At 39.0% G+C, this 13,343-nt stretch overlaps 1 protein-coding gene across 5 annotated transcripts in view; it reads left to right on the top strand.

Annotated features, from left to right (window-relative positions):
- Window positions 1-13,343, top strand: part of GK5 (glycerol kinase 5) — a 140,262-nt gene that overhangs the window by 41,599 nt on the left and 85,320 nt on the right. For all 5 annotated transcript variants that reach the window (XR_013447208.1, XM_036096346.2, XM_078070992.1 and 2 more), the window contains 2 exons: window positions 3,261-3,387; window positions 4,393-4,497. Coding sequence is in view for 4 of the 5 variants with exons in the window: in XM_036096346.2 (XP_035952239.1) it covers window positions 3,261-3,387; window positions 4,393-4,497 (232 nt within the window). In the remaining variant the exon portion in view is untranslated. The remainder of the gene's footprint in view (window positions 1-3,260; window positions 3,388-4,392; window positions 4,498-13,343) is intronic.

Genomic DNA, 13,343 nt, shown 5'->3' on the forward strand with positions numbered 1-13,343 from the left:
TACTAGAAATAATGAAGGAAATATCTGCATATGGAAGGGAAGTAAAATATGTTTTTGATTTTAAAAAAAAGTATGACAAATGGAGATACATTCTTTTGAGGAAAAAACAGTTGTAGAAAGTTTGTGAAAAAGGAACCTCTGGCAAGGAATTGTGTATGTGGTCAGGACTGACTGAAGATTGGAACGAATAAGTTTTCATATCAAAACTAAGCTGGTGCAAAATTAGAATTTGGTTTTCTCTGTTTTAAGAGGACGAAGATTGTGTGTTTGGACTTTTCTCATTGGCGTAAGTCTTTTTGACCTAGAACATACCAAAGAATTTGCTAAACTATTTAAGCTTATGTGATATGTTAAATTACATCAGAAGCATTGTCAAATAAAAAGTAATACTAAGCCTTCTTTATGTTGTAAGATTTTGGCACATGTGCATAAAGTCCATTCTGCTTCTGGAAAAAAAAAAGGCCCCTCATTGCCAGACTTTTGCCATCCTGATGTCCTATAACATGGCAACAGTCTGCTGCTGAATCAGAGAAATTAAGGTGGGTAAATAGTGGCTGTCAATTAAATGAATAGTTGGGGCTATGGGAAAACTAAGGTGGCTGCTTAGTTCTTCCCAGCTGGCAAACCTATTTTTCAGTTTTTACATTCTTTCACTCACCATAGGGCATTCAAGATGACCCAAAATTATGAATAGACATCGGTGGGGAGACTTCTATAATATTGTAAAAATAATCTGCCAGCAATTTCTGACTTGTCAGGTCATCCTGGAAAAACTAATTTTGTTCCCAGAGCCTCAGACCTACCCTTCTTGACCGTTTGAAAACCTGCAGCGGGACTTCATTCAACTGCTACTTACTATGGATTTCCAATATGTTCTTGTTTTACTTGTATGTTTTGTGGATGGGTTGAAGCCTTTCCCTGCTGCAAGGCTGTGATGCCCTCCCAGTAGCAAGGAAACTATTAGAAAACATGTTTCCCATTTGGGGCATACCTTCCACAATCTCCAGTGATCAAGGCACTCACTTCACTGGGCAAATCATATGAGCCTAATGAAAACCTTGCAAAACTTCTTGGAATTCTATCAGGAGCTTGTATACTGAGCCTGGAGAACTAGGGATTCTGGAAACATTATCAGAGGAAGATGGCCCTTGAGCCCCCTTGGAAGAGGAATCTTGCCAAGTGCTCCTGATCATGGATACCAATGCAAAGCTAGAAGGGATGGAGCCTTGGGTACACACTTCACAGCTTGTGAAGGCTCCGCCTCCAACCAGGTCCTCTACAGACACTGGAGACCTCCAAATCAAATTGATGAGGAAGAGAAGTAGCTCAGTTGGGGTGGAATGCTTCTGCCTCAGATGATGGATCAACACTTTAAACTTTAACTAAACTCAAAACCCTTTCTCCTTCTTCTTTTTTATTCTGGCATTAGCCTGGAAAGTTAATGCTGTCATCTGTTTCTCCCCAGGCCACTGCTTAAGGGGGGTAGTCTTTGGAATTTAGAACAACCTTTTATTTCAGGCTAGGAGAAAATCTAACTTTTCATAAGCAAAATAAAACATCTCTTTGGGTGACTCCCCTGAAGTTACACTGTTGAGTTAGAAAGGACCTGCCAGGAGGTTTTCATGATTCAGGAATTCACTCCTCTGGGAAGGTCCCTACTTCCCTGGTTAGGGATAAATGTAAATGAGCCTATGATCGGGAACTTCTCAATTCTTGAAATTACTGCAGAATCTGCTGCTAAAGCAACAGAGGCCCAACAACCATCCTTAGACTCTTTAGCCAAAGCTGTTCGTGATAGTAGGACAGCCCTCGATTATCTTTTAGGCGAGCAAGGGGGGACCTCTGCTGTGGCCAACACCACCTGCTGTATCTGGACTAACCCTTCTGGGGATTTTGAAACTTAATTACATAAGAACACTGAGTAAGCTGCTTGGCTTAAAAGAGTAACTTCTTCAGTGGGGTGTTTCTTTGATTTATTTGATTTTAATTGTTTTGGGTCTTGGGAACCATGGCTCTGAATACACTCCAAATACTGGGCATTATCCTGCTTATAGTTATCATAATAATATCCCTGGTACATTGTATTCTCTCAAAAGCTTTAAATGCATGTTAACTGCCAAGCATCAAGCAAATGATCTCCCTAAGACAGGAACATCAGAAAAGGAATGAAGAGGACAACCGACTTAAAAATTGTGAATCTGAAGTTGGAACCTGTGAATATCACAGAGATTAAGCAAAAAACCATCATGACCTGTGAATACCGCACAGAGAATCAGTAACAGCTGTGAGAACTCTGGAGCGGTGGTAGAGAATGATGGTAGAGAATGCTTTAAATTTTGATCGCATCTCTCAGTTAAACTGAGAGTCTGATCGAAAGGGAGGAAATTGTTAAAAAGAAAACCACAGGCCTAAGATGATGGCTCCAAGCCAGTAAACCAAGACTTAATAGCTAACCTACCTGTAGTTTCAACTCCCCAGAAGTGTAACCCTTAGCCAGTCAACGTGGGAATTTCTGGGTCAGCGTTAGGAAATTTAATGATAGGCCCCTTCTGTCCCCCTTAGGAGGGCGACCTTGCCTAAAACAATGGATTCTTTGCTAATAGTGTCCTTTTTTTCTCTGCTCTTTTTCTTCTTTTAAAGACTTGCTTTTTCTTTAGCTCTTTGGAGCTCACCTCTGCTAGGATGGATGCTGCCCGATTCATGCATCAATTAATAAAGCCAATTAGATCGTTAAAATTTACCCTGTTGAACATTGTTACTTAACAATTTACATTTAATTATTTTAACAAAATGTCATAATTTTTCTTTTAACAAAGATGTATGGTTGGGAATGTGTAGTTTTGACCTCTATTTATTTATATTAAGCACACACCTCTCACTCTTATTAAAAGAGAAATATGTGAGATCAATTATTTTGACTAATGAATGAAACCACTTTTAAGTTGAAAAATCTTGTTTTTTCCTGCACAATTTTTATTCTGACCTTTATTTCTTAGATTTTTCCTGTGATACTTAAAGTCGTAAAGTAGGTTGCCTACTAAAAATTCCTGAGGCACATTAATTACCACACAGTGTTAGTCCTTGAGACACTTCTAGCTTATCTTGCTCTTTGTTTTTTCCAGGGCTTTTTTTTTTTTTAAGGAAAAGGAAAAAAGAAAACAAAATGTTGACCCATGAGAATACAATATAGGAGACAGTGGCAGACAGTGAAATGGGCCACTGCTAAGCCCAGCCGTCTTATATTTGAACATTTTTGGCAGGTCGCCGATCAGCAATCAGCCATGTTTGGAGAGTGCTGCTTCCACATAGGAGACGTGAAACTAACCATGGGAACTGGGACATTTTTGGATATTAATACTGGAAATAGCCTTCAGCATACTATTGGAGGTAAATAGTTAGAATTTTTCCTTTTTATTGATAAAATATCACTTCTTTTCATATTTAACTTTTGTGACACTGTTTTCCCATTTTATACTAAGGGTACTCTCTAACATATTTTTCACCATTACTCTTAGAGACAGTTAATTTCCATTTCCCTTTTTTCTTTAAAAGCATAAAAAATGAGACAGATATTATTATAGAAAAACTCAGGTTTAGGGTATTTTGGTCAGTTTACCAAATATTTACCTGTAATACCTGTTATATTGTTTAAAACATCTTTCTAGGCCTCTAAATTTTCTCTTAAGTGTTAGCAGTTCTTCTTTGTGTGTGTGTGTGTGTGTGTGTGTGTGTGTGTGTTTGAGGGGGGGTGGTAATTCTCAACTAGTGATCCATGCATATTTAATGACAGTTGCCAAGAAATTGGTCTCCCTGATGGAAGACATCCTAGGATGTGTAAACCAAGAAATTTGGATGGTGGAACTACACCCTAAGAGGCCTGTGGGCTCTTAATCTGGGCTATGGTCTCCTAACATGGTTACTAAGAGGCAGATTTTAAAATCTTTTTCTTATCTTCCATCCCCCCTCAAGCTCTTCCTTTTCCCCTAACTGGGAAAATGGAACCTAGAAAATTTCATCATTGCATTAGGTTGTTTCTAATTAGGAACCTTCACAGATAAATAAAATAGCGTAGTTGGCTCTGTTTGTGTGTTTCTAGAGACATAGATATGCCTGTGGCTACTGAAAGCTAGTGTTTATTGTTCATATTAAATGCCAGGCACTGCACTAAGTTTTTTATGCATTAATTCAGTTTATTCTCACAGGAGCTCTCTGAGGCAGACCATTTTACAGTTGAGGAGACTGAGGCTAAGAGGTTAGAAACTTGTGAGACCACTGACTTCAGAGCCACTTTGCTATTTTTTAAGACAATCAAATTGTTAACCAAATGTAGATGTCTCTGCAATGAATTATCTATTTATTACATTTGATTTATATCGTTTCTTTGTTTTTAAGGCTTTTATCCACTAATTGGGTGGAAGATTGGCCAAGAAGTTGTATGCTTAGCTGAAAGCAATGCAGGAGACACTGGTACTATCATCAAATGGGCTCAAGAATTAGGTAAGTTATCTTTCAAACAGATTTCACAGGCCAGACTTAAAGAATTCAAGAGTGCCATAGGACTACCGATGAGTAGGGAATGAATAGATCATTCAAATGAGACATAAAAAGAACTATGCTAGAAGAAAATATAGGATACTATTTTTTTGACACTGGGATGGTAAAAGCCTAGGAATTAAGGCCAGATACCATAAAGAAAAAAAAAATAAATAAATAAACTTAAGTATATAATTATTAGAATGTGTAAGGAGAGAAGTGTCATAAGCAAAGTTAAAAGACAAATTGGTAACAACAATTTGTAACATACGTCAGAAAAATTAAGATGACTAAAGAATAAACAAAGGACAGAAGTACAGCTATCATAAATCAAATGACTATTAAAAATGCTATTCGGGGCACCTGGCTACTTAGTTGGAAAAGCATGTGACTCTTGATCTCAGGGTCGTTAGTTCAAGCCCCATGTTGGGTGTAGAGATTACTAAAAAAAAATAAATAACTTTAAAAAACTGCTATTCAAATTCAACAGTCAAAGAAATACACATCTAAGGGCACCAGGTGACTCAGTCAGTTAAGCATCTGCCTTCAGCTGAGGTCATGATCCCGGGGTCCTGGGATTGACCCCGCATCGGGCTCCCTGCTAAGTGGGGAGTCTGCTTCTCCCTCTGCCCCTGTCCCAGCTCTTGTGCACTCTCGTTCTCTCTCTCTCAAATAAATAAAGTCTTTAAAAAAAAAAAAGAAATACACATCTAAAAAATGATGTCACCTGTCATTGGCAGAGATTAAGTAGTTTGATGATGCTCAGCACTCATGGCAATGTAAAGAAAAAAACTATTCTTGTTTTCCTTTGTGATGAATATTAACTAGTATGGCCTTTCTGGAGAATAAGCAGGCAACATGTTTCAATTTATAGAGTGCAGACCCTTTTCTTTGTTTCTTAAGAAAACAAGGATGTAGGGGCGCCTGGGTGGCTCAGATGGTTAAGCGTCTGCCTTCGGCTCAGGTCATGATCCCAGAGTCCTGGGATCGAGTCCCGCATCGGGCTCCCTGCTAGGCGGGGAGCCTGCTTCTCCCTCTGCCTCTGCCTCTCTCTCTCTCTCTCTGACTCTCATGAATAAATAAATAAAAAACATAAAAAAAAAAAAAAGAAAACAAGGATGTAGGTAGACAAAGATGTGGACATGCATAAGTGTTTAATACAACAATTGGAAATAAGTTCCCGTCTAGTAGTAAAGCATTAAGTAAGTAAATGCCAGTATACCCGTACGATGGGACATTGTACAGTCACATATAATGGTGTAGTTGTATATCTTATTGGGTATAGAACACTGTCTATGAGACATTAAGGAGGGGATGAAGTCATTGCAGAACAGTCTATATAAATATTTCTTGCTTTTATTTTATAGCTTTATTGAGATAGAATCCATATACCATATAATTCACCTACTTAAAGTGTAAAATTCAGTGTTCTTTAGTATTGTGTCCAGGCTATGCCACCATCACCACAATCTAATTTTAGAACATTTTTATTCCCCCTAAAAGATACCCTGATAGGCATTGGCATTCTTGTTCTGCCCGCCAGCCCTAAGCTACCGTGGATCCACTTTCTGTCTTTATGGATTTGCCTATTCTGGACATTTCATATGGATGGAATCAAACAATCCATGGTGTCTTGTAGCTGCCTTCTTTCACTCAGCCTAACGTTACAAGGGTCACCCATGTTGTGGCATGTGTCAGTGCTTCATTTCTTTTTATTGCTGAATAATATTCCATTATGTGGATGCACCACAATTTATTCATTCATCAGATGATGGACATTTGGGTTGTTCCCACTTTTTGGCTGTTGTAAATAATGAACAGCCTGTATATTATGTAGTCATATTTCATGCAGAAGGTACGAAATGTTATATACCAAAGAATTAACAGTGTGTATCTCTGATGATTAAATTATGGAGCAGGCTGTACCTTTCTACTTTGCTAATTTGAACTAAGCTGAGTTGTTTAAAGACAACACCAATTCTATTGGCAGAAAACATAACACTCTAGGAGGAAAATGCCAATCCATCTCCTTTCTTCCTTTTTCTCTCTTTCTCCATGAGCCTGCACCTGCACTATAAGCATTAGATTATTTTTTTTTAAAGATTTTATTTATTTATTTGACAGAGACAGAGATAGCAAGAGCAGGAACACAAGCAGCGGGAGTGGGAGAGGGAGAGCAGGCTTCCCGCGGAGGAGGGAGCCCGATGTGGGACTCGATCCCAGGACCCTGGGATCATGACCCGAGTGGAAGGCAGATCCTTAATGACTGAGCCACCCAGGCGCCTCCTAAGCATTAGATTATTAACAAAAAAAGTTTATTTCAAAGTTTTTTGTCACTTAAAAGTCTATTTATTTATTTATTTATTTAAGAGAGAGAGAGAGAGAGAGAGAGAGAGACAGCATGCACACATGTGGGAAAGGGGCAAAGGGAGAGGGGGAAAGAGAGAATCTCAAGCAGACTCCCCACTGAGCTTGAAGCCGGACAGGGTGCTTGATCTCAGAACTCTGAGATCATGACCTGAGCCAAAATCAAGAGTCAGCCGCCCAACCAACTGAACCACCCAGATGTCCCAAAAGTCTCTTCTTTAAATGTACCTCTTTTAATTTTTTTTGGACATCTATCTTGATTATCAGAAATAGAAAATTATATTTCTTCTCCTGTAGTTTATACCTGCTATTAATTTTGCTCCTTCCCAGAAGATGCAAAGAAAAAGCAGAAAAATTTCACATTCATCAGTTAAAAAGAATTATTCTTTTTAAATAAAAAAAAGATTTTATTTATTTATTTAACATAGAGAGAGAGAGCACACAAGTAGGCAGAGCGGCAGGCAGAGGGAGAGGGAGAAGCAGGCTCCCCGCTGAGCAGGGAACCCGACATGGGGCTCAATCCCAGGACCCTGGGATCCTGACCTGAGCCGAAGGCAGCCACTTAACTGACTGAGCCACTCAGGCATCCCCCAAAAAATTATTCTTGAATTCCATGTGACATCATGTGCACGTTCTCCGTAGGAATCTTTGCTTTGCTGGATTGAGGCTCATTCGCTGTGATTCTCAAATGATGAAAACTCTTTTCTGGGAGATGGGGCTAAATGGTCTTACCTAGAAAGGTGATGTGATTTCTGGTAGAGGCACAAGCTCTCCTAAAGGCCAGTCCTAAGACAATGGGACTGTTGTTCTAACTGGTGGGAGAGAGAATTCAGAGTTGAATTATTTACTTTAAAATTTTAGTCATTGATAAAGCTAAATCTTATTGTATGTATCTGTCTGAAATTCACACAAAAAGTTGACATTTATTTGAATATATTTCTTTTTCTGAGAATTCACTTTAATGGGTATACTGAAAAAAATTAATTATGTTCAGGAGAAACACAGTGTGTAAGAGCCTAAGTAGTCCTGGCATTCTCTTGAATGTGTAAGCTGAACCTTTATATCTTTGTGCAGCATCCTGAGCTTCTCCAATCTGAATGATGGCTTCCTTCCACTTGGTTAGTGGATTGAACACATCAGGCTCAGGTGTAAAAGCTGTTTTAAACAAGTTTCATCTTGATTTTTGGATTTATTTTCTAAGTCTTTTTCATACAGGCCAGTTCTTCCTTTTTTTCCCCCTTAGCCTCCTGTGTTAACTAGCACATTTGGGTTCCCACACGATCATCTCTTTTCTTTTTAATTTGGTCCGTTTCTGCTCCCCTTCACTCTTTGTTCTATTTTGCTGTCTTAATCTTATAAATATTTTTATGTCTTCCAGCTTGTATTAAGTTAACAAGTAACAGTGCTCACGATGTACCTAGAACTGGACATGCTAGGGGGACACAAGTGAATAATACAGACACCCACTGCCCTCACGGCAGTTACAGTCTAGCAGGAAAGACATGGGTTTGTTTTTTTTTTCTTTCTTTTGTTCTCCCCTCCCCCCCCATTTTTAAAGATTTTATTTATTTATTTGAGAGAGAGACAGATATAGTGAGAGAAAGCACAAGCTGGGGGCCGGGAGAAGGAGAAGCAGGCTCCCTGCCGAGCAGAGAGCCCAACACGGGGCTCGATCCCAGGACCCTCAGATCATGACCTGAGCCGAAGGCAGATGCTTAACCAAGTGAGCCACCCAGGCATCCCAGGAAAGACATCTTTTAAATGAGAAACTGAAATAAATATATTAGTGTTAAGTCCCAGGAAGTAGTTCTTCTACTTCTAGAAGTAGAAGAACTTCAACGATCCCTTTTTAAAGGGAGAGCTTTTTCTAGTCTGGAGAATTAGGAGGCTTCTTTCAAGAATGATGTTAGCTGTTCCCTGAAGGGATAATATGAGTGGTTGCATAAGGACGCCTGGGTGGCTCAGTCGGTTAAACGTCGGGCTCTTGATTTCGACTCATGTTCTGATCCCAGGGTTATGGTATCAAGCCCCATGTTGGGCTCTGTCTGCTGGAGATGCTCTCCCTCTCCCTCTCTCACTCTGCCCCTCCCCCTGCTTGCTCTCTCTCAAATAAATAAAGGTTAAAAAAAAAAAAAAAGAGTGATTGTGTAGGTGAGAGAGGCAGTTTAAGTTAGGGGGCAGTCCAAGCAGGGAGGACTGGTGAGGGAGGCCCCGAGCAGGGAGAAGCACGACCTATTTAAGGGACTAAAAGAACGCCCTGTTTCATCTCTGCAGTTGAAGCAGTTGCCATCTCTGCTGTCCTCCAGTAACACAGGTCAGGGGACATTTTTTCGCTAGCAGTATCACTTCTAATTGCTACATGTCACATCTGCTTGCTCCAGGAGACCCCCATAAGACTTCCCCATACACATTTAAAATTACCCAGGACTCTTGTTTACTAGAAATAAGGAAACTGATTCCTCTCTGGGTATGATCCCAAGAGAGATAAAGTATCCCTATTAGAAGGGATGAGATAAGGGGCGCCTGGGTGGCTCAGTCGTTAAGCGTCTGCCTTCGGCTCAGGTCATGATCTCCAGGTCCTGGGATCGAGCCCCACGTCGGGCTCCTTGCTCAGCAGGGAGCTGCTTCTCCCTCTTCCTCTGCCCCTCTCCCCACTGCTCCTACTCTCTCTATCTCTCTGTGTATCTCTGTCTCAAATGAATAAATAAAAAATTCTAAAAAAAAAAAAAGAAGGGATGAGATAAACATTTTCTTATATATGAACTAATTCTAGGTGGTGGTGAACAGATACATGTTTCTGCTGGTGAGCACAATCTTAGTTCGTGGTCATGCCTCCCTCTCTTCCTGCTGGGGGAGAGAAGTATGGGTTATTGCTGAAACTAACGTGGAGGCCAGCATGAACAAAGCCTTGAATTCTCAAGTAGACAGTGCAGACCCAGGGTCTGTAGAGGACACGGCCTGAGTGTTACTGATGAAAATACTTGAGGCTACTAAAGACACTCTGGATGTTTGGGGCGCCTGGGTGGCTCAGTTGGTTTAGTGTCAACTATTGATTTCAGCTTAGGTCATGATCTCAGGGTAGTAAGATCGAGCCCCTTATCGGGCTCCTTGCTGAATGTGGAGCGTGTTTAAGATTCTATCTCTCCCTGTCCCTCTACCCCTCCCCCATCACGTCCCCCCCCCCCCCCCCCCCACTGCACTCGCTTGCTTTCTCTTTAAAAAAAAAGATGCTCTGGATGTTTTCTATGGATCCAGCCTGCTGAGCCAGGAGAAAATCCCCATAGCATGTGGAGAAGAAAGCTGGCCTGGCCAGTCCCTGGGAAAGCTTGCCAACAGTGGACATCAGTACTGTTTAGTCTGAACTGCTCCTCTTCCAGCCTGATGGGGGAGGCCTAATCTTTCTCATATCTCCAGAAACTGGAGAGCCAAGGTTCACTCCCCTACCTCTCATTGCCTGACAACTTCATAAGCCTGACCTGAAAGAGAACACAATGTAAGAACATATACACCCTGAAGGGGAGTGAACAACCTCAACAGATAGCTCCTACAAAGGCAGAGGTAATGGAAGAAACAGAAGGTTAAAATAACACCAACAAAAGTCGAACTTAAAGGGATGAAACAAAATATTACAAAGAAATGTTTGGAAAACATAAAGAGTTTTGAAGAACAAAACTATGATATATAAAATGTAAAAACAAAACAAACCAACATAAAATAGTGCTAAAAATCCAAATAGAAATCAGGAAGAATTTAAAAGCAAAAAAGAGAGAAATAGAAGATAAAACTGAGAGGTAAGAGATACAGAGGAAAGATCAGAGGAAAAAATATGTGAATAGTAGTCTCTTCTGGCATATGAAAATGTAATTATAGAAATGGAGTTGCAAAAATGTAAAAATTGAAGCAATAAATTGAAAATAAATTTCCTCGAACAGAAGAAAGGCCTTAGTTTTCAGACTGAAATAGCTTACTAAGTTAAAAAAAAGATACAAACAAAGACAATCATATGTGTATGAATTATCTGATTCCCAAGAATAAAGAAAAGCCTCAAGATAGGAAGAACAGTTTATGTATAAAGAAAAAAATACTCAGACTGTCATGGAAGATAGTTGTAAAATTTGGAAAGTGGAACAACATGTACATATTATAGAGAAAAAAGAACAGTGAGCCAATATTCTGGTGCCTGGCTAGATATCATTCATATTAAGTGGAAAAGGGACATTTCCTGGCCATGCAGTATATATTTTCTGAGGAAATTATCCAAGTAGATACTCCAAAAAGAAATAGATCAAAGATCTCAACATGGAGAAAGCAAAGTGTATAAATAAAGTTTTTTTAAAAAAAGGTTTTTTTGCCCCCCTGGTAGCAGCCCAGACTTTGTTCTATTTTATTTGAACTGTTTTTATACCAAACTGATAAAAGATTTCTTACTGTAATGTAAAATCTTTACTTTTGTACATTAAGAACATAGTTTTGAATATTTCTTTAAGAGATTGAAATTATCTTAACACTAAAAAGAGCCCTTAATTAAGCTAGGCTTAAATATTTTATGTGTAATGTATGGTTGTTCTATACAAGAAAGTAACGTGGGGTGCCTGGGTGGCTCAGTCGGTTAAGCATCTGACTCTTGATTTCTGCTCAGGTCATGATCTCAGGGTTGTGAGATCAAGCCCTGCTTCGAGCCCCGAGTGGGGCTCCAAGCTGGGCATGGAGCCTGCTTAAGATTCTCTCTCTCTCCCTCTCCCTCTGCCCCTCCCCTCCTAAAAAAAAAAAAAAAAAAGAAAAGAATGTTTCTGTTAAACAAATGTATTCTTTTTTTTTTTCTTCCCATAAGTGATTTTAATTCCATGATGTGTAACTTATGCAGTAAAGTGCTGGTCAAGAATAGACAACAGAGTGTACATTTTTTCTTTTCTTCATGCTTCTTTCTATTCATTTATGTTTTCATTTCAAGTTCAATGAAATCCTTTTCCAAACACACACACACACACACACACACACACACACACACACACCATTTTCTCAGTGCCATACTTTGAAAAGCAATGGAGTGGAACATCTCAGCCTATTATGTAATATGGTTAGAAATAAATAGCAAAAACAGTATTTAAATGGTACTTCACCACATGGAAATTCCTCAGCTTTTCTTAAATAGCATAGAGCCAAGGAAAACTTTGAAACATAATTTGATAGTGTCCAAAAAATACAGAAAGTGACTATAAATCTGTAAAAACAGTACTTAGAGGAAAATGATGAATGCTTATTATTAAGAAAAAGGAGAGAAGCATAATAAACTTCCCAGCCAAAACATATAAGGACATACAAATTATAAAACTGATAAATAATAAAAAGTAAAATTGATAAACTAAATCTCTTTTTTAAAAATACCTGAGAATTGGTACTCTCTATATGTTTCCCTGGGTATATATACAGTGAGATATATATAGAGAGGTGAAAATTAGAACTGTTTTACTTTTTATTTTCAAACAGCTTCAAAATTAAAGTTGTAAAAACAGCACAAAAACTTTTCCACACCCTTTATCCCAGGCTTGGTATTTTTTTATTATTTGATTTTATTTTTTTAAGTAATCTCTACACCCAATGTGAGGCTTTAGTGTACAACCCAAGACCAAAAGTCGCATGTGCTATTGACTGGGCCAGCCAGACGCCCCCCAGATTTGCTAATTTTTAATATTTTGCCATGATTGCTTTATCTACCTGCCTACCATCCATCCATCTATCCTATATACTGCAGGACAGATAGATATCTATATAATCTATCTTTCTTTCTTTCTTTCTTTCTTTCTTTCTTTCTTTCTTTCTTTCTTTCTTTCTTTCTTTCTTTCTTTCTTTCTTTCTTTCTTTCTCTTTCTTCCTTCCTTCCTTCCTTCCTTTCTTTCTTTCTTTCTTTCTTTCTTTCTTCTCTTTCTTTTCTTTCTTGATTATTTATTTATTTTTTGACAGAGAGGGAGACAGCGAGAGACGAAACACAAGCAGGGGTAGTGGGAGAGGGAGAAGCAGGCTTCCCACCGAGCAGGGAGCCTGATGTGGGGCTCGATCCCAGGACCCTGGGATCATGACCTGAGGCAAAGGCAGACGCTTAATGACTGAGCCACCCAGGTGCCCCTATATAATTTTCTGAGCTCTTTAAAAACAGACTGCATGCATCATGTTCATTTCCCTGTAGTATTTCACAGTGTATTTCCTAAGAATAAGAATATTCTCTTACTTATCTAAAGTATGGTTATTAACTTGAGAAAAGTTAGCATTGAGTATAATACTTTTACCAGATTTATAGTCCATATTCCAATTTTGTCAGATGTCCCAATAATGTCCTTCATGGCAGTTCTTCCCCAATACAAGATCCAGTCTGTCATTGCTTATTGTATAATTTCCTTTAATCTGGAGCCACTTCCTCAGCTTTGTTTTTCATGCCATTGACATTT

Source organism: Halichoerus grypus, chromosome 1, assembly GCF_964656455.1.
Source record: "Halichoerus grypus chromosome 1, mHalGry1.hap1.1, whole genome shotgun sequence".
Lineage (NCBI taxonomy): Eukaryota > Metazoa > Chordata > Mammalia > Carnivora > Phocidae > Halichoerus > Halichoerus grypus.